Source organism: Oryzias melastigma, linkage group LG6, assembly GCF_002922805.2.
Source record: "Oryzias melastigma strain HK-1 linkage group LG6, ASM292280v2, whole genome shotgun sequence".
NCBI classification, from domain to species: domain Eukaryota; kingdom Metazoa; phylum Chordata; class Actinopteri; order Beloniformes; family Adrianichthyidae; genus Oryzias; species Oryzias melastigma.
Window position 1 is genome coordinate 15,479,053 of NC_050517.1, and position 21,418 is coordinate 15,500,470.

At 40.1% G+C, this 21,418-nt stretch overlaps 1 protein-coding gene across 8 annotated transcripts in view; it reads right to left on the reverse strand.

Moving 5' to 3' along the window:
• Nucleotides 1-14,286, reverse strand: part of plekha5 (pleckstrin homology domain containing, family A member 5) — a 98,071-nt gene extending 83,785 nt beyond the window's left edge. For 3 of the 8 annotated variants that reach the window (XM_024282390.2, XM_024282388.2, XM_024282386.2), the window contains exons 1-3: nucleotides 14,109-14,285; nucleotides 13,925-14,001; nucleotides 11,201-11,258 (exon numbers count right to left, since the gene is read on the reverse strand). In XM_024282390.2, the coding sequence (XP_024138158.1) occupies nucleotides 11,201-11,258; nucleotides 13,925-14,001; nucleotides 14,109-14,200 (227 nt within the window). In that variant the 5' untranslated portion in view covers nucleotides 14,201-14,285. Of the gene's footprint in view, nucleotides 1-11,200; nucleotides 11,259-13,924; nucleotides 14,002-14,108 lie in introns of all 8 variants that reach the window. The other 5 variants (XM_024282393.2, XM_024282392.2, XM_024282389.2 and 2 more) reach the window with 4 other exon arrangements.
• Between the last annotated feature and the right edge of the window lie 7,132 nt (nucleotides 14,287-21,418).

Below are 21,418 nucleotides of genomic sequence, written 5' to 3' on the forward strand. Positions count from 1 at the left end.
TAAACTTGTGCAATGAATGTACACCATCAATCACTAGCGGAGTGTACTTAAAGGAAGACTCAGCACAGTGTTCCAATATTTGTTTAGGAAGGATCAGTTCTGGACAGAGTGTGGGAGACTCTTAAATAGGCATCCAGTTTGACAATATAGGAAGTGTAATTACACCTACTGTCAATCCAACATTCTGTGACCCATAGAGCGACTGAGTAACTGCATATTGTAACTTTTTTTTTTTTTTTTTGCTATATTTTAAATATCTTTGCCATTTCTGACAAATCTAACGTGCAAAAACTACGAGAAAATTGTCCCATTTTAGGAAGCTGCGATGACCTGAGGGCTATTTTTATCTGTCGAGTGCCTCATCGAGCAGGAGTGCACTCAAGTGATGATGGGTGCCCCGCTAAAATGCATTCACAGCGTACAAGAGGCCTGATGAGGTTGTAAGAACCAGCTTCTCTTCACAGTGATGGTAACTGAGAGTAACTGAAAGATCACACAGTTGTTCGATGAGGACTTTAGGGATGAATGGCTTCTACAAGCAAATGAAAACTTCCAACAAACAGAATAAATCACTATCTATAAGCTAAAGGGGGTAACTAAGTGGGCATGTAGCCACTTTACTATCAATTAGCAGCACTTGCTATTGGATCCTTGAGAGCCGCAACCATATAACATACTCCCAGGGGCTATAAGCTGCTCCTGAGCTCAAGAAATACGAGACACTTGTAAGAGGATTAAACATTCGGAAAGTAGAAACAGAGAGAAACCATATGCTCAAAAAAATGACCACTGTTGAGTTTGTGAGGTCTGCAGGTGGAGGTGGGCAGGTGAAACCATTTCCAAGCAGAAAGGACGGATTCAACAAGCCAAAGCCATATAACTAGGAGTCTGTAATGTTAATCCCTTTAGCGCTACTGTCAAATTGAAAAGTGGGCAAAGTCCCCAGTACACTACAATTCATTACAACAGTGAAAAGGGGATTTCTGTGGATGATTATAATAAAAGCACAAATGCAGTTTGGGTTTTTGGTCTGAAGCTTGTATGAAGTAATAATAATAGAAGACAGCTGGCTCTGGTTTGAGGATAAATTTAAGGGAATAGTTTGTAACACTATGGTTTGGATAGTATTTATCCCAAAACTTTACAGTTGTAGAGCATCTGAGCAGAGTGTCAATTTCCAAAAGCTTTCTAATCATCTGAGACCATATAAAAATAATAAATCTATGCACTGTTCACTCACCTGAAGTGACAAGAGAAGCATAGAAATTAGAGACAAGACCAGATTTTGCTTGCGTGGAAATGCCCATACAAAACACTGCTAGAACACAATCATTTCTATGGCAAATAAATTCAGCTTTCAGCTTCCACAAGTCTCTAAAAAAAATCATTTCAGAAAGCTATCAGTCGAGCTGAATGACACAAAAATCCACACCAAACACATCAACTCAAACGTAGTAGAGATTTATTTTACCCCAACAAATTTTACAACCCTACAGTGTGTAGGGATTACATAAAAAACATACCAGACAATCTCTTATGTCTTAAAAGTTTAATGCAGATAAAAAAATAAAAAGTAAACAGAACCAAAAATGATATTCCTACACACGGAATATGGAATAAGCACCAGCATGACCCCTCTATAGGGAGCTGTCCTCCAACTGAACCTGCCAACAACATCAGCAAAAGATGGCTTACCACTGATAAAGACAGGGATTAATCAACTTTAACAGCTCTCTCAGCATTAAATCAAAGACACCGTGTAAGTAAGAAACTTTAGAAGCAAGAATCTACTACAGACTAAAAATTCCATGACTAAACCTTTAAGTTGCAGCCCCTTTATTAAGACAGAAAATCATCTTGTTTCTGTTACAAGTAGCCATAATGTTAATGTCAAGTTATCGGTAAAATCAAAGGATAGAGATACAATGAAAGGATTACTTGTGATCAAGTGTGGGTTTTCTGAAAGTGACTTGATCACTACCTAGGGAAATTAGCAACATCAGAGGATTTGTTGCACAAACTGAGACTCCTTTTCTCCAAAGCAAACCTGATGGTGGGGACTCCACAAATAGGTGAGATTTGTGTGAGCTTCAGGCTCTCAGAGACCACCCCCCACCTCACAAAGAGTTAAGGATCCAGAGATGGAGATGATCTACAGAGATTCCAGATCTGCTGAGCTTCCCTGGTAAATCCCATTTCACACACCAGACATATGCTGGGTGCTGAGCGCTGGTGATATTGGTAAGTCAGCAGATCCCGCTAACAGAACCCCTCCACCCCCACCCATGTACGGTGATTATAAATTAAATCATCACTTTGCAGTTTGAGTTAGACATTGTCATAGTGCTTCCTCCGCTTATCACTGAACCAACAGCATCAACTTCACAGCATGAAAATAGCACACTGATGACCATATTCAAGATCCAGTCCAGCATTCCCCGTGTGCCAAACGTATAACTTTGAAGAGCATATGAAAGGGACCGCATACAAAAGAAAGCTCTTCTTGCATCAGTTGTTTGTTGTGTCACAGAGGAGGCTTTCATTCTATAAAAAATGTGTAAATCTGCACAAGATTGTCACCGCAGAACCCTCGACTTCAAAGACTCTGTGTCCTTCCAGACGACTGGTTCTTAAGGTTGAAAGAGGGTGCATAGGATTTCACTTAAGTTTCGTTTAAAAAGACGAGAATCCTGGACATCAAGTTAACGCATAGGTGTGAAAATCAACACCAGTCTCTATTCTCTCTAGTGAGTAACTTTTCTTTGAATGCATGTATGAACAGGCTATGGTTCCAGCAGTTCAAACAGCAGAAACTGGCTTTACTTGTTGGCCTTATGATTAACTTCTTGATTCACTTTAAGACCTTATAGACCAGGTGGAAGGGAGAGTCTTATTTAACAGTAGGCTATTGTAACCAATAAAAAAAAGAAGAAAAAAATCTAATAATGATGTGTCAGGACAACTTCTCAATCATTGCTCAGAATAAGATTAATAGGACTTTGCATTTCATAAGAGGGAAGAAAGAGTTTAGGGTGTGCTGTGTGAAATCATTCAATTTCTCTTGTGAGTTACACTTTAAATGGGTGACATGTTTGACATGATAAGTTAATACTGAGTAAGTCAAACCAGTTTAACCAAAAAGTGAATAAGAGCAATGCATGGCATTGTTTACAAAAAACGTACTATCGATGCTGAGAATGTTTTGGGATGTGGAAGGGCTGATGGCCATACCTATTGCTTCTTGATAAAAGTATTGCACTGCAGTCTCTAAAAGGCCCCAGTAACACTAGAAAAAGTTACTTAGTAGTATTTCTATCCCATGCTGCAAAAACAAGATCCAGTGAGACTTGAATATTCACTCAGTGTGGTGACAACTTGACTGACCTGGCAACATTACTACAGACACACAAGACATTCAATGCGTGGTGGTGGGAAGGTTGCAAAACAAAAAAGTTATTGTTGGTTTGACAATGACAACAGGGGGTAAAACAGGACAGTGGGTTATTTTGGAAAGTTTAAGTCAACATGACGTCCACTAATTTTCAGGCTGTGTGCAGTTTTAACAAAAAAGAATAGACTAACTTCCTGCCAACATTAGTCACATTTTTGTCACAGATTTTGACAGTGTGTAAGGACACAAAAATAATAGAACTATTTATATAATGTAAAGTTGACATAAATATATTTGGTTGCAGTCATTCATTTACAAAATATATAAGAAGTGTACCTCATTATTTTCTTATTCAAGATTGAGAATTGTGTTTTTTTTCACAACTTATATTCAAGTTAAGACATTAGAACTCTCTAATAGTTTAACGTGACTGATACACCTTTGGGCTATGGTCTTTGTTTTCATCATTTAGGACCAGCACACAGAGAGAACAGCTCTTTTTGAACTGAAAGATGCAAACTTCAACTGATTTGATACATTGCAGCAACACAAGAATTCATCGTTGATAACTCACTCAGCATCATTTTTCCACCTCGATGGGTGTCATTCAGAGAAGTCCCTATGTTTGAAGACTGAGACATGCTATGCAATTCCTCAGATCCCCTAGATAAGACGCTTCATTTTACTGTAGCCTGAGGTCACGGTGTCTGAAGATCAAACCACCAGGGAAACAGATGAGACAAGCTGAGAATCAGAGAAAGTGCTAATGACCAACTGCAATGGAAGTGTCACACTGCTGTCCAAGGAATAACCTGCAACTGGTGCTTGAATGAAGACATTTTTGAAGAGAAGTGAGAGTAAGAGAGGGTAGCAGAATGGGGTTATCAGTTTATCTGCCTTTTAGGGACCTGTCTAGATGCTGGATATATTATTTTTCTAATTCTAGCTTTGATTCACTTTCTTCATCCAGTACATAAGCACATGTTTGAGAACATGTGGGGCTGGCTGGCTCATTTGTTTCTGGTGTTGATTTCTTCCTGTGATCCTGAACAGGTCTAGACAGGACAGAAACATTTATTGAACACACTAAAACTACATTTTTAAAACTTTAAAACTTAACTTTTTAACACAATTATGAATTACACATATAGCATTACCTGCGATAATGCTTGTGTGAATGCTGTAAGCTGAATCTTGAATCTTGAAGATGCTAGTGCTGATAGCTGAGGATGCTGAAAGTGATAGCTAAAAACATTGGAGCTGAAAGCTTAAATCACTGAAGCTAATAACTGTAAAAAGAAACATCAAAACAGTCTAAAAAACTAAAAGAAATGCCTAAATTAGTCAAAACAACGTACGTGTAAATATTAGCCTAACACCAAAAAGCCTAAAAAAAAAAAAAACGTTTAAAAAAAGTCTAAATTAGCCAAAACAGCTGGCATTTAGCTGAACTATTAGCTAAGCTCCAAAATAGCCTAAAAAAGACTAATAGCCTTATTAATCTGTCCCTGGGCCTTGATTTTGACACATGCTCTAGAACCTAAACATAGCCACAAAACAAAAACAACTTTACCAAAAAGCATACCACCTTTGATACTAGGTTTAATTATTTAAGCTAAAAGACACCTGATACAAGATATAAGAGCATAGAACCATTCAATTCTGACAGTATTGGTATTATAAATTACTTTTAAAAGTTACAAAACTATGTTTTTGAAAATCTCAACAAGCAACTAGTGATCTGAAAACAATGCAATGGTTCAATTTTTAATGGTTCAGTTGCTGAATATGAGGGCCTTTTTAAGTTGAAAATGAGATAACAGCAAAACACAGATCCACCAGAGAAACTTCTGTCGTAATTGGCAAGCTTTCATTTGACATGCTCTTTTGTGCATCGAGTGATTAATTATGCAGGGGTAAGTGAAAAAAGCCAAATTAAAGTGTTTGTAGCAGAGCAGAGGAATTAAATATGAATATCGTTTGTTAAACGTCATAATGATAAGCGCTAAGAAGCAGCAAGTGTCCTCAGAGAACACCTCCAAAATGAAAGTGAAACATTAATAACTGGCCAGCAACTGGGAGTTACATTTCCTGTGCAGGTCAGACTTACTTATTACCTCATCATTAGTTTTTTTCAAAACAAGATAGCTGCCACCTCATTGAATAGCCTACAACAATTAATTTAGGCTTTGGCAATCATGTTTTTTCCCCTTCTTCTGCAGACAGAATTAATAAGAATGGAGGAGTAGGATGACAGAGAACTGGCAGGAATCTGCACCTGCCTATTCCAAACATAATTACTATAAACATTTCTGTCAGTCGAGCGACGGCAAACTCTTAATTGAAGTTATCGCTGTTCTGCTATAATATTAAGCTTTTTGGCAGCAGTCAAAGTGACTCCAACCAATTTACTTTTGATAAACACTTTAGCATTCATTCATAGGGTTGTCATTAGTATGCGAGGCATGAGAATTAGAAGAAAACACATATCCACATCTGCATTAGGCCTTCAAAATGATGTGTTTTTGGTGCAGTGAAAGAGGGTTTTTTGGAGAAAACACACAAGGAATGTAAAGCGTTTGTTTTATTGTTTTTTTCATGTTTTTAAAACGGATGAAACAGTCCAGCAGGTACCTCCACACAAGTAATGGTCAATGTGTAAAACATTTGAAAATGCAGTTTAGCGCTCTTGCCTCACAGCAAGAAGGTTCAAAACCCGGCAGGGGGATCTGAAACAGAAACATCAACAAGGGACCTTTCTGTGTGGAGTTTGCATGTTCTCCCCGTGCATGCGTGGGTTTTCTCCGAAGACTCCGGCTTCCTCCCACCGTCCAAAAACATGCTTCATTGGTTAATTAGTTACTCTAAATTGCCCCTAGGTGTGAAAGTGAGTGCGAATGGGTGCGTGATTGAGGCCCTGCGACAGACACGCGACATGTCCAGAGTCTACCCTGCATTCGCCCATCAGTATCCTGGTTAGGCTCCGGGACCCTCGTGACCCCAAAAGGAACAAAGCGGCCAAGAAGATGAATGAATATATATATATATACCAATTTTCTTGCATTTTATTCATGCAAAATATGGCTTTTTTCTTGTTTTTTAAAGTACTTTATTTCATTTTAGGGGCTGCACGGTGGCGCAGTGGTTAGCGCTCTTGCCTCACAGCGAGAAGGCCCCGGTTCGAATCCCGGCTGGGACCTTTCTGTGTGGAGTTTGCATGTTCTCCCCGTGCATGCGTGGGTTTTCTCCGGGGTCTCCGGCTTCCTCCCACCGTCCAAAAACATGCTTCATAGGTTAATTGGTGACTCTGAATTGCCCCTAGTTGTGAATGTGTGTGATTGAGGCCCTGCGACAGACTGGCGACCTGTCCAGGGTAAACCCCGCCTTCGCCCTTCAGTAGCCGGGATAGGCTCCGGCACCCCCGCGACCCCGAAAGGGACAAAGCGGTCAGGACAATGGATGGATGGATATTTCATTTTATTAATAAAAATTTGACCTTTGTTGACTTTAAACCACTAGAGCTAATGGCCAATGACCAACACCAATGGAAGATTACAGTAGACGTTTGAACAGAGAATTGTCATAATAAAATCATGTTGATTCATGTCAAATCGGGTCATAAAAACAAGAATCCATTTAGCCTTTTTGCCAATAATACCATAAAAACCTAAATGAGGGTTCCTCATCAGTCTCCTTTTATATGATCTGTGAATTAAGTTAATATCAGACACCTAAATCTAAACAAATGTGGCAGATTTGAAATAGATCCAGTCGTAAAACTATGCTATTTATATCTCCCTGTGATAGAAACATCATGCACCCATTTGCTGTTTTACATATTTACATAACCTGCTTCTTTCTTATAGGAAAGTGGTGGCCAATTTCCACTGGGCCACCCACAACCAATCCAGAAGCCCAATAATAGGAGAGTGCAGTTAGCTATGACTGATTTAATTAGCATCTCCGCCGACTTCCGCCCATTCAAACTCACAGTGCTGAAGAAAAAAATAAAAATTCAAATATCAGGATGAACCAGGTCTATAATTCACACTGTCACACCCACAACCTGTAACTCACGCTTTCCAGCACATCACATCAGAGGACAGTCTGCGTCAGCACAATCTGCTGCTTGATGCTCTCACTGTGCAGCCCAAAGGTAACAGCCAAATCACACAGCCAGCATCTGAAGCAGATATGTCTTTTTTTGAGCACCAACAGTCCCAGAAGCCTTTCTGTGATCTGCTTTGTGTTTAATGCCTGCTTTTATTGATTATTTTGGTTCAAAAAGAACATCTTTTTTTCATGGCTAAATGTGGCTTTAGCCTCAAACAACAAAATATGAAATAGCATCTCAAAGTACCGGCCGCATATATCGGAAGAGTTTTCAGAGGCTTCTATTAGCAGCCTCGCACAAAGCCTCAGAATGTCCCAACGACTGTAGATGTTGACAATCACATAAACTTGTCAACGAACCATCTAAACATAGTCGTAATGAAATGATGGCCTAATTACCTGGAGAATAATAAACCGTTAGCATGGTGAAATGCTTAAAAAAAAGCGAGAAAGAAACAGATTTACAAAGGAACGCAGACATTTTTATGAGTCTCGCTTTAGTGACCACATGACTGGAATTCTAAGTAAAAACAACAAAAGGGAAACAAGCTGTAGAGATGTGTCAAGATGTACAGCTCACTGTAGCACAGCACCTCTGTCACTTCCAGACTTGTTATATGCGTTTACCAAATACGCTTTTAAACTATGGTAGGAATCAAATAGATTGCATCTTTTGTTAGTTGTGTGTGCGCTGTTGGAGCATAAATACAAGACATAGACCGTGACAGAATATAAAGTACTATCGGATGGCAGGAGAAGTGAAAAATTGAGGAAGAGGACGCAGCCGAGCACTGAGACAGTAAAGAGGAATATAGGAGGGTAATCATTTGTACCGCAGAGAGGATTTTTACAGCCGGGTGCTAGCTAAATTATCTACACACTATGGAAAAAGCTCTTTGTTATCACTGTAACAGTGACAAAAATACAGCGGACTTTCTCTGTTTTAGGATTCTTTTACGCACTTGATCTGGATCAGGCTCACCTGAAAGAAGCTTAACTTGTCTTTCTTCGGCTCAACAATCCAAATGCTTTCCTCGAGAGTTTTTTTTTCTTCCAGATTCAGCAGGTGGATGCACGCACACTGACAAAGAATGTGGATCAGCTAATGAACGTGGTACCGGGGTCTGTTTTGCACTTGCCTCTGTGATGAAATGGTAGAATATAAAATTACCGCCGTTAAGTCAGGAGGCCCCTGGCAGGCTGCCACGCGAAGCCCCATGAAATTCATGAGGACGTCAAAGAGGGAGAGCGGATCCAGAGGGATAATAAAGCTAATATCCCTCATCTGCAATTTCTTCAGTGGAGCCAAATGACTGGATTTCAGCAGGTTCGCCTACAAAATACCCCCTCCACTGCAAGTGAAAGAACAGACCAATGACATAATATTTCATTTGCTAGTCAGGTTTTGGAGGACGGGAGATTCATCAGTGCTGGGGGCGTGACACATCGTCTGATCTTTTGATTAGCAGGACGAGACCGCGGACAAGAGCGGCAATAACAGGGAGTGTATAGGTTAACAACTTGGGATTGATTTGAATTTCATGCACTGAGAACAAAACTGAGTGAAGGTATTTACCAAAAATAGAGCATTGATCCCACCCAAACACTACAAACAACCATCGTAATCTATTGACTAATATTTTAAATAAGAACTCTTCAAAATCTGGCCAAACAGATCAGAAAATATCCAACTTAGTCAATCATCAACTGGGCACTTTTCACTACCAGCTAATGCCAGATTCACGCTGGACACACGGAACGGAGAGTGCGTGGCATCCACTCTCTCCTGCAATTCACACCAGATACACATTTTTCCGCAACGGTCAACAGGCGCTTCTTCTTTTCTTTGTTTTTGCCATCATGGTCAAGTAAATAACCTAAAAATATTACCCCATGTTTCCGTTAAGAAGAAGCAAGTAGTTAATAGACCTATACTTCTTTAATGTATCTGTTGTTGAGATACACAGAAAGAGGTGTGTGTGCGTGTCTATGTCTGTTTTTTGCTTGTGTGTGTTGTGATTGTATGTTTATTTTCATCTCTACAATCTGTTTAGATACAAAAAACATGATTGCATTTGTCAATCGGGGTGTTTTATTGTGAAAAAAATTGGTTATATTTTGAAAATAAACCGGATTTTCTCATGTATCTTGATGTAACTTCCTACCAGAATTGACATGGCTTGCACACAAAATAGACCAGATGCCTAAAGGATCCTCTGCACGGTGAGAGCCTTCTGCGGAGGACCGCGGCGCACCGTACCTATAGTGTGAACCACACCATCGGTTAACAAGGGTGCTGGTTTCTGTGCCACTTTGCTGTGTTTCCGCATCCAGTGTGAACCAGGCATAACAAACAAGGACAGAAACAGCAGCATCACATCACACTCCTAAAGCCTTAGTCAGATGAACCTGTAAAGGGGTTGACCCATACGGTTTTTGGGTTCTCCAGGCCTGTGTAGGGTGTATCATGAAGTATTTGTAAGGCTAACATAAACTTCACCCACTTGTGACTTATGGGTGATGCTGTCATACAGTGCCCTTGTCCCATACTTTATTAGTCATTACTAACGTGCAAATACTAGCCCCTAATTGATCCCGCACACATGCTGCACGCTCCAGGGGTGCACGTAGAACACATGCAGGATGTCCACACAAACTACAATCTGATATAGTTTCCTCATTTATAACACTCGCTTCCTGTGCATGAACATTTTAGCCCTTTGGGCTCATTGAGCGAACTACGACCTTGTCATAACATGCAGGCCACCAGTGCGCCCCGTACAGGTTTACCTATTTTTTGCCCACAGCCTGTATCTACCCATAAGTGCAGTTGGAACCAAAGTCTTAATCATGAAATCAAACGGTGATAAGACAAAACTAAGGAGTTACATTTTGTAGTTTTCCTGGAGCAAAGACTTGCAACCGCTCACTAAATACACCAATAGGATTGTGGCAAAACACAAAATTGGATCAGTGGGGCAAAAATAAAGAGATAAAAAAAGTAAAACAAAACCAGGTCCACTAAAACAAACTAAATAAACAAGAACAAAACATTCCAACAAATGATAAAATGTTTCTCAGCTGAGCAGAAGCCATGTTTGTACATCAGCAGCCTGTAGAATATATGGAGCATCCATCAAACTGGATGTTTACTCTGGTTTATTAGGTCCATGTTGCACAATGTGGTCTGCAGTAAACTTGTGGGATTGCTGACATCCCACAGTCTGTGGGCGCCACAAGACGAGTGTCATTTCTGCATCCAAACAGTGAGATCCGTGTCAGGAAAACGGGAACACATTACACCTTGGCTGAACTCTGCATCGCTCTCCAAGTAGACAAAGTTTATAGCAGGGTACGTCTGGATAAATAAAAACAGCTAGCAAATAGCAACCACACTTTGCCCGGCTCTGTGTGGTATTTGCACTGCGGTTGTGTAATCATTAACTTGTGTGATAACCTTTTACAACAGAGGAAAAAAAGGGAGTAATGTCTCCAAATTTACAACATACCAATGTTTGCTGGAGGAACAGTTTTTGAATCAATTTGTCTATTCCAAATCAGCAAATGGATGTTGTTTTTAAACCCAGGGTATCATGACATGCACATCTTTAAGTGCTTATCGCTGCCCTTAGTATGCTAGTGGTGCTAATGTGTATGAGGTCAGGTGTGTGTTAGGGAGAGTAAGGGTGAACTCACTTGATAAAGCAGCGTGCTCCCTCAAAGGTAAATCCTTCTTCCCATCCAGTGGGTAGGTCTGTGATGTGAGAGAGAACATTGAGTCAAAGTTTGGTTTAAATCAAGAAAAACTGCAAAATCCTAGAACTCTAAAGTGTTATGGCATGGCATTTCTGTCAAAAGCATTTCAATGAAAGCTATCTGAAAAGCTGTCCAAAGGTTTTCTAGGGAACTGTTAAAGAAGTGCATTTCTTTTTTGGGCTGCTTAAATGGATACAAATGCCTTCAAGCATGAATCCAGATCATGTCACGTGTCACTTCAGGATACCCACTTGATCTTTATATCATCTCTCTATGTCTTAACATAAAAAACATTCAAGGAAACATTTGCTTAAACATAATAACCATCCATCTTTCCACCTTCTTCCGTCAATCCGGGACCGGGTCGCGGGGGTAGCAGTCTAAGTAAAGATGCCTAGACTTCCCTCTCCCCGGCCCCTTCCTCCAGCTCCTCTGGGGGGACCTTGAGATGTTCCCAGGCCAGCTAAGAGACGTAGTTTCTCCAGCGTGTCCTGGATCTTTCTTGAGGCCTGCGACCAGTGAGACATGCCCGGAACATCGCCACAGGGAGGTGTCCATATTCTCACGTGTCATTGCAACAAAGTAGTCACAATCAGGAAATGTAACTTGTTTTGCAAAATTAGTGCTTAATAGCTTTTACCGTATTTTTCAGAGTATGAGCTTTTTGTGTATTGGCCAGGGGTGTGATTTACACTTAGATGCAACTAATGTTTCTTAATAAAATATATAGACTCGTGTGCTCTCATGAGAGTACTGTAGTTGTGTTTATATTAGTATTTGCTACAATGCAGAAAAAGAAGTGCCGGCCTCGGCGGAGTTGTTCAAAAGTGACACAGACAATAAAGATTTCTACTGATTTAGTGACTTAAAGTAATACAAAATTACTTTGTGTTCTTTATGGTTATCTGAATACTTATAACATGTTGCACTAATAGTTTTTCAGTTCCTTCTATATTTCATGAAGCTAAATACAGTTACTGTAGTGAAGTATATATATTTAGTCTACTATTGTTATCTATTGATTTGACTTTCAAAATGACATGTTCATTCTTGATCAGTATTTTGTTAAATAAATTTCCCCTAAAAGTACGACTTATACATGATCTTTTCTTCTCTATTATGATTTTTTTTGCATCTGCGTCTTATAGTCTAAAGCTACTTATAGTCCAAAAACTACATAATCTACTTTCTGCAATGTTTGTTTCAGCTTTCCTTCAGTTTAGGGAAACTATGCTTAGAATTTCCACATGAAATTGGCTAAATGGATGTAAATCCCACCACAAGAAGCGCTATGTCAAACAAGTTATTTCATCACACAATGCAATAACTTCTTGTTGTTACTAACATCATGAAAACTCCTGGTTTTGACAGCAAGCCATTAAGAAAAACACATGTTGATCTGATTTTAGGTCCATAAAACAGTATACTATAAAAAATAGAGCTTTTATCATACATATCATACTAAGATTAGCAAAAAAGTTAGTAAAATAAAGGCTTTGGCAGCTGAGTTGTGTTGAGAAATTTCAGCCACAGAAAGGATGAGGGAAGAAGGTACTCCGCACTGTTGCCATAATACCAGGAAGAAAGAATTATTTGTCTGATCATTTAATCTGCATCACAATGCTGTCTGTGACCAGAGTCAAGCCAGAGCTGATTATCATACGCAGCAGAGAAAATACCACGGAATGCCAGATCAGTGACTTAGACTAGACTGATAGGGAATATTAGGAAAACAATGGTGATCCAGTGAGTCAGCTGGAGAGTTAAATACCAAATGTGCTCCTCCAAAACCACGTCTGACATGTCATTCATGAATAATACGCCCCATAAACCGAATTCTGATTTGTAGGATTGCAATTTTGCGCCTCATACATCTTGAATAAATTAAAGATTGCCTTAATTCTATAAGAGAAAATGAAATGTAAGCCATAACTTAACACATATAAAGACATACATATTCATGGAGGGGGTCTCCTACAACTTCAAGATTTTTAATAACTGCGACTGAATTATTAAGACTGATCTCTGTTCAAAATAAGATTTCATTTAGATTAGGTTATTATTAAAACATTAACAGGGTGCAGACCAACTAAAAAAATGAATCAAACATAAGATCAGATGCTTGCAGCATGAACTCGTGCAGCAGACTGCAGCCATATGCATGGTGAAGCTGCATGGTACCAGCATCATTCATGGCTGGGGGAGCTAATTTTAGCATTAAATACCTTATTTTTAAATAATAAAAAAAAGATTTGTGGAGCTCTTTGCAGGAGCACAATGAGTTCATCTCCTATATGGCAGCTTATCAGCCCACTCAGGCAGTCTGTCTGTCACACAGGAACTCAATGACAAGGCAGCAAAAGATGCAGGAGCACAACACCTATGTGGATGCTTTGGAGTAAATAACAATTATTGTTGGGGTGGAAGTGGGCGGCAGCTGTCGTTTAGTCGGGGGTTCGAGCCCCAGGCTCGACGGTGACACTCACGGGCTGGAATCGGAAGGAACTATTCCCTGACTTGTGATACACTGCGTCAACTTCAAAGAGCTGGTCATGAAAGGGGGGGCTCACTTTTCACAACATTTACAGCTCTCACGGCGCGGGAAGACGTGCGTTTGCGCAGAAAAGGAAAAAGTTGGGAAGAACGGCGCGCGGACGTGAGTACCTGGAGTTTTCCGGTGCCCGGTGGCGACCGCCTCGCCGCTCTCGGGATGCAGCCAGGTTGTACTCTTCGCCTCTTCGCTGTTGAGAGAGAGAGGGGGGAAAAACCCGCGTGAGAGACACGAAAAGCGGCGACTTTTGCCCGGCCGGAGCCGAGCCTCCCCTCCTCCCAGGACAGATATATTTACTTGACAAAGAAGACGCGTCCGTCCCGAGTAACCCCATAACTCCAGGAAGACGGGAGAGCAGAAATCCACTCGGGCTGTAGCTCCGCCGCCATGTCTGGCACTAATGTATGACAACCGCGTCGCTCCGCTCGCGCCGACAGCGCGTACACGGAAACCTTGGCAACGGCGGGAGTCTGGGAGGAGGGCAGGAGCAGCCCCTAGTGTACGACAGGCAGGTAAAAACATACCTAGCCCAGAAGGTCGACCGCTGAAGTTGCTTCTCTGCCGCCAATTTCACGCAGTTTTCCATAGCTGACCAGGTATACCAAAACAATTAACTATGGAAAAAAGAAATACGAAAAATACTCAAATTAGGTAAAGAAAGAAATTTTAATTAAAATATATTTCAATAAATTATCTAGACTTATATAAATTAAGTCCACTTGGAGCCTAAATATCTACATGTTTTTTAAAGTCCTTACATGTTCTGGTAGCATTTTTCTCACAATTAAGGACATGTTTAAAGAAAATTTGGCTTTTTTTCTTTTTTTTTAGTATTTCTTCATTCAAAACGTGAATCAGGAGCAGACAAAAACATGCAGAAAAAGCATGTGACAGCTATTGACTGTATATAGAGAACTGGACTCAGTGAGCACGATGTCATCAATAGAAAATGCCTTACCTACCGGCTCCAGCTAAAAGAAGCCAATTCAGTCGCCATTTTTCTGTGATATGGATGTCACCATTTTTGTGACCAGGCGACAGTGATTGGTCTGGGTCGGTCTGAGTCAACGTTTTCTATGGCAACTACTGTCGCCAATCATGAATAAACTTTAAGTCCACACTCCTGGGTATCACACCCATTTCTGCCGGATTCTGAAGCTAAATGTGTATACATTAAAGAGTAGGGGTGTGCCAAGTTATCAATATTGAGATTATATATATATATATATATATATATATATATATATATGGGTGTGTGGGGGTGTGTGTGTGTGTGTGTGTGTGTACTATATAAGATAGAGGGTGCAATGGGTCTAGTTTCTAACGTGGTAACAAGGTGGTCTATGCCATAAAGGGGAAAATTCATAAGGTATTTTATTTGTTTGTTTTATTTTGCCCTATCTTTCCTTTTAAAGTTTATGTCTGAAATAAAAAAATACATTAAATCATCATAATTAGAGATGTCATATCAAGGCCCCCACCCCTTATCATTTGAATAAATAGTACAAATGTTAAAAGCACAAAAAGTATCAGATACTAACCAATTCACATGAGTATAAGAATAAAATAAGTGGATTGTAACTCTTATGAGTAGATTTATTTTACACCAGAAGTTAGTTACTGGACAAAATGTAACAGAAAACACGTAACTAAACACCTCTGTTTGTAACAAAAGAAGTATCAAAACAAGATGGGGGCGAGATGGATTATTCTGCACGAAGGCCCCCAGGGTAATATTGATCTGCTGGGCTCCAGAAGCCCTTTCTCACATCAAACATTAAAAAAAAATCTCCAAAGGAGATGTAAACACATGGGGTCCTCTCAAGACAGTTCTTTCAGTTCTCTCTGGAGACAAAGGTTTTATCTTATAATTGCTGGAGGTGGGGGCTGTATAGTGGTGTGGCAGTTTGCACCATTGTCTCCAGGCAAGGAGGTATTGGTTTGCATCATCAACTGGGTCCTCTTCTCTTAGGATGCATGTTCTCCCTGTTCATCCTTAGGTTTCCTCTGGAGATCTCAAAGGTTGACTGGTCAACCTAAATCACCTCTGTTACTGTGTGGTTGTTTGTCTCTACTGATCTTTGATGGCTAAGATAATAGATGGTGGTGCCCTTTTCCATTGTCACATCAGAAAGTGAAGTTAGCTGTCAGTTCTTTCATGTTGGTTGAGAGTCCAGCCTACAAACAAATAGTTCGCCAGGAAATCACTGCTTTCAAACTCTACATTCAGGTTTTCTGAGTCTCCACCTGCTGTTGTGGCCCACTGAAACTGCAGCATCAGCCTTTCACAGCATTACAAAGGCAAGTCACTGAACACCACTGTGCCCTGTGTGTTGTTAAACCCTCCTCCATTGTTTGGCTTTGAGTGAGCTTTCGGCAACAGTAGGAAGCAGGCATATCTGCCAGTTGCCAGGTCATCTGTTTGGTGAGCAAATGTGAAGGAAGTGAAAGGCGTTAGGCACCAGCGACTGACCTGGGCGAGCATCAAAGAAGATGTATGAAGGAGCTGCTTTTTTTCCCTAGTCACACCAAATTAATACTCGGGAACATTCTGAGCTTAATCCTGTACTGTAGCTGAATTGGGAGGAGCCAGCAAGTTTTTATTTTTATAATAGATGATGGAATACAATCAAACATAAAAACCCCTTTAACTGCTCAGGTTTTGATTTAAAGCATGGGTTATTTTTCCACACCTAAGCTTTTTATCACATTAGTCTCTCTCTAAATATCTGAATGAAATCCATTCAGGTGGAATTGACTGGTTTTCTTCTCTAAAACCTACCTGTGTGCTTCTATACCCGTGGGATTTGAAGGAGAGTTTGCGCATGAGAGCCGTGGGTGTTTGCTTCCATGCTTCTCAGCCAAAAATTCGCTCAGAGGTCCTATTTTGTTGCCACTCGGAACTGAAAAGTGAAACCCGCTGCAGAAGAAGTCTCCCTTTCTGTTGGATTTTTGAAATGACAGACTATCACCTTATGCTTAACATTAAGGGCATTTCTTCAAAGTTCCAGAAAATAGCATATTTTACAGGTCATGGGGTGGAATTTTACAGCTGCCCCAGTCAACGCTGAGGAGTGCGCTGCATTCTCAATTTAAGGCCTGACAGTATTGACATAACTGAACACACTGAGGGTCCACAGCTCTTCTTCTGGCAGCAGCAGACATTACTTAACTGCAGCCCACAGTTGCCAGGGTGAAGGATGCTGCACAGAGCTTTGCTTATCATCTGCAGTTGAGCAACCTAAAACCATTTAGCTGAAGTGGGGGGCCTTAAAAGAAACCAGGAAAACACATTTCAACAAAACAGAGACCAGCTGAGAAGCAGCACACAAAAGCCACTCATGAGCTCAATTTCAGTTCGGGTTAAGCTACAGACACACCGAGCAAGGGACATGCATTCAAGAAAGCCCTTTTAACCCACAGTGTTCACACTGTGCAAGCAGGGAGGGGCTTCTTTTTCTTTTTCTAGTGTTTACTAGCGCATGTCCACCATCTACAATTGGAAGAGGCTTAGTACGAAATATTGAAGTATACAAATCTTAGAAATCTTGGTCCAGGCTTTTTCTTTCGCATCTCCAATCTGATTATAAAAAAAGACTTGGTGTTTTATCTTGAAATAAACCACAACTATTAACTTCTCCTCCATGACCAATTTTCTAACGGATGGCACTTCTGTCTGTTTAAAGTCGCTACTAAACCCGAGTCCCTGATAGAAACTTGCGTAGCTACGAGTGAACATTTTGAATGTGGAAGCCCAAAACTTACATTTACGCTGATTTTCTACAACTCTTAATTGGAAGTGGCTGCCTAAACTTCTATTACTGATGGTGGTGTGAACATAGCTTCACACAAACCTATATCCTAAAGGAGATTCAGGTTGGGCTTTATAAATGTGAAAAGGGAAGTCTATTTACTCAGGCTGGTTTGTGTGGTTGACATTGTGTAATGTTTTCTTACATAATTACTCCATGCTCAGCAAAGCAAAGGTTTTCAGTGTCAGTCTCCAGCCCTGGGGCTTGGCGTCTTCACCAAGCAGCTGTTTGAGGCTTTTGTTCTGGTGCCAGGACAGGAGTAGTCTTGTGTCTATTGATGAGGAGCATTGCCCTCAGTCTGTGCAGAGCTCGCTCACATTGATTAAGATCACAAGTTTGCACGGTCAGAGCCATCTCTCGGCATCAGCAGCATGTTTTCAAGTCGTAATCAATAATAATCTGACAGGTGATTTATTATACTTTCACTGAAGCTGTAAAGGTGGAAGTGTAGGGTGAATTTTAACCACAATTTGCTACATTTTTTAAGCCCATTCAAATAAATCAGGTTAGGAGACAAATTTAAGCGGACCACGCAGCTCCTAATTTATTGGAATTATAGAATAAGGTCTTCAAAATATTGTGGAAAAAAGCTCCCAAAGGGAGGTATAGTTCACCTCTGAATCATTAAGCGCCTAACCCCAACCTTGAATCAACTGTTAGTCACGGGCTGACACAAACTCAGCCCACAAACAGGTCTCTGTTCACTACGGGGATGATATCACTCACTGATCCATTGCAAGCTTGGGTCCCATACAGTTTGTTTTCCCCTCCAAATTTTATGATATTTCCACAAAATGATGTGTGTAATTTAAATGAAACAAACTAATCCTCGGTTTTGTAATTAGAGCTTCCTGTAAGTGACTTTCTTTTAGCAGTGAAAGGAGAGCTTTATTCTTCCCAAGCCAAAAGTCTTATTTTTTCCCCTCCTAAGTGAAAGAAAAAAACTGCACACATAGAGTACACTTATGCTGTGAGAACTGAAAAGGCTGACTGTGATTCTTCCTGTGGTTTTGCAGAATGTGGTCTGGAGACAGCAGAACTAGGGGAAAATAGGCTACATCTTTAAAAGTTAGACAGCACTCTTCCTTTAAAGTTCCACTCTGATCACCTTTTGATCTATTTTCAAAGTGTTCACAGTGGTCTTTTAATTATGATTATGCTATTTTTAGCCAAAATCAAAACACCTGTGTTGTTTTCTAGGGCATAGTTTCTGCAGAGCGGTTGTAGTTCATTAAAAATTCACCTCTGAGTTGTGGTGCAGAGCAACCCTTTCTCCTATTGCCTTCCCCATTACTGAGAGCTCTCTGTTTACACGTTCTCCTGGTAATTGAAAGCCCCTCACAACCCCAACCTAATATTACATCAACAGTTTTAAGCCAGAGACCAGCTTGGACAAGGTAAAGGAAGACATATGGATTTAGTCGTCTACAAGTGCATGCATCGGAATGGAGCGGTGGAGGGAGCTTGTGATCTACTCAGTGTATTTTCTACATAGCAAATACATTTTTTTTAAATTAAATAATTTTGGCCGGTCCTATTTCACAACGATTTAAAAAAAGAAATAATCAGAAATGCAATTTTAGGCTTCATTTTCTTTATATGTGTCCTCCACAATCTAGAAAAATGCTACAAAAACATGTTAAAAACACCAAAAAAAACTATTTTCATCAGAGTGGATCTTTCTGTTTCACATCTAAGAAGTCTCAAAATAGCTTTCATTAATATACTTACATATTAATTACATTAAAGCAAAGATGGTCCAGCATAAACCCAAACTTAATAAAACCGGCACATATTCTTTCTTCTTGGATTCTACAGACTAATCAAAATGCACAGACGCCTCCATGAATACCGGATTTGTGTTGATCACAGATGGTACCATTACTCTAAATATCCTGCTGTGTCATTTAAGTAATGGAGCATATTTTAGTTAAGATAAAACCCTACTTTGCATTGATCAGGAGTCTTAGCTCCACTTTGTGGGAATGCATAAATAACCTGACATGGGTGTGATTCCTCAGCGTGCACTGCTCATTAACCCCCATCAGATGTGCTGACTTCAGTTTGTCTGATGTGCAGAACCTCCTGGTTTCATCTTCATGAGTGCATGTCTGTACCTTCTCCCTGCAGTGTATTTATGCCTAAGTAGCAGATTATAGATTGAGTTGATGGAGCACTACTTTAGGCCAGAGTGCTGCTGTAAATTGGTGTTTTAAAGACATTATTATATTGCTCTAGGGGTAAGAACGAAGCTGCATTTAAACGTCTGAGGTGATGTATGGTGTTAATTTAGGAAAATATGAGCGAAGCTTATCCGATGTGCCACTTGCACAGCGTGGAATGTGGGTTGCAGAAGTGGAGATGTGTTAGTGTGCTGTCCTCCCTTAGTGACGTGCATATCCTGTGTCTGATGGGAAAGCAGAGCTCTGTGATGAACAGGTCATGAGTCTCTTCTCGGGGCAGCAGGAGTCATGTTAGTGTCACTGAGAAGGGCTCTGTTCCTGGAAAAAGTCTTAAAAGAGCAGTAAGAGCTCCTCAAGGATAAAACATTCCCTAAGGACTGCAGTCCTTAAGACAGAAAAGTTTAACTTAAAGAGTGTTGTTTTCCAACTGCAGGGACAAGGCTTTGTGCCCAAAAATTAACTACTTGAACAAATAAAACCCTGTCTTTTTAAAAAATGATAATTAAAAAGCTGTAGCCTATCGTATTTATCACACTTTAACGCCTTGTTTCCACTGAGCAGTTCGATGCAGTACAGTATGGTATTTTGAGCGTTTTCATTGTAAAATGGACCCATTCAACAGTACTGAGCCGTATCTTTGGGGGCCCCCCATCAGTTGTAGGTCCATTGAAAAGTGTAATGGGACGTTCGGGGTGGAGCTGATTGGCAGAAAGTGATGAAGAAATTAGAAAGCACCAAAATAGCGCTCATTTAAACTAACATTTGTAAACATTTGGGTGTTTGCGGTTTTGGTTTCTTCTATATTTGGAATGTCTACAAACAACAGCAAGGCCCCTTTTGCAGTGGAACTGCAAACTTGTCATCCTTGGTGACAGTGTGATACAAGGTGAGCTAGCGCCATGCTAGCGGTCTACACCACGCATACGCCGTGAAAACAAACCGCTCAGTGGATGTGTTTCAAATAAAGTTAAGAGTTACAGGAGTTGTGAAAACGCTAAATGTTGTGTCACAAACAAATTCTAGAGTTACTGCATGTGAATGCAGTTCATAAAGTCTGACTGACTGACAAACGTTTCTCTAACTCTTTTGTCTCGCTTATGTATCTTATAGTTGAAGAGAGCAATGTGTAAATTATGCTAGGAGGCTATTCCCACGCAACAAACCTTCTATCACTCAAGGAAAGTCCACGAAAATGATTATATGAGATTACAAAAAATAAGAGATAAACCAAGCTGTGGAACAGTAACAAGTTTCTGAGCACTCGGATTCTCGCGATCTGCTCCCGAAAATTTTAGTATGATTATCCACAATATCCAAATCGTCGATTTACGATCTTTATAAATATAGTCGAGTGTAGTAAATTATCATTCAATAAATTATTAATTGCTCTGAAATACAGAATAATGTTGGATTTCAATTTATGAACTAAAACAAAGCCGGAAGTAAGCAAATCTTCAAAATAAAGTACCAGTGAAACTTCCTGTTTTCAAAGTAAAACTAGCGAGAGCTTTTTTAAGTAACTGAAGATATACTTTTTTGTTTTATATCGCAATATAAATCGTTATTATGATATAAAATAATTTATATCTTGAAAGACATTTTTCCATATCGC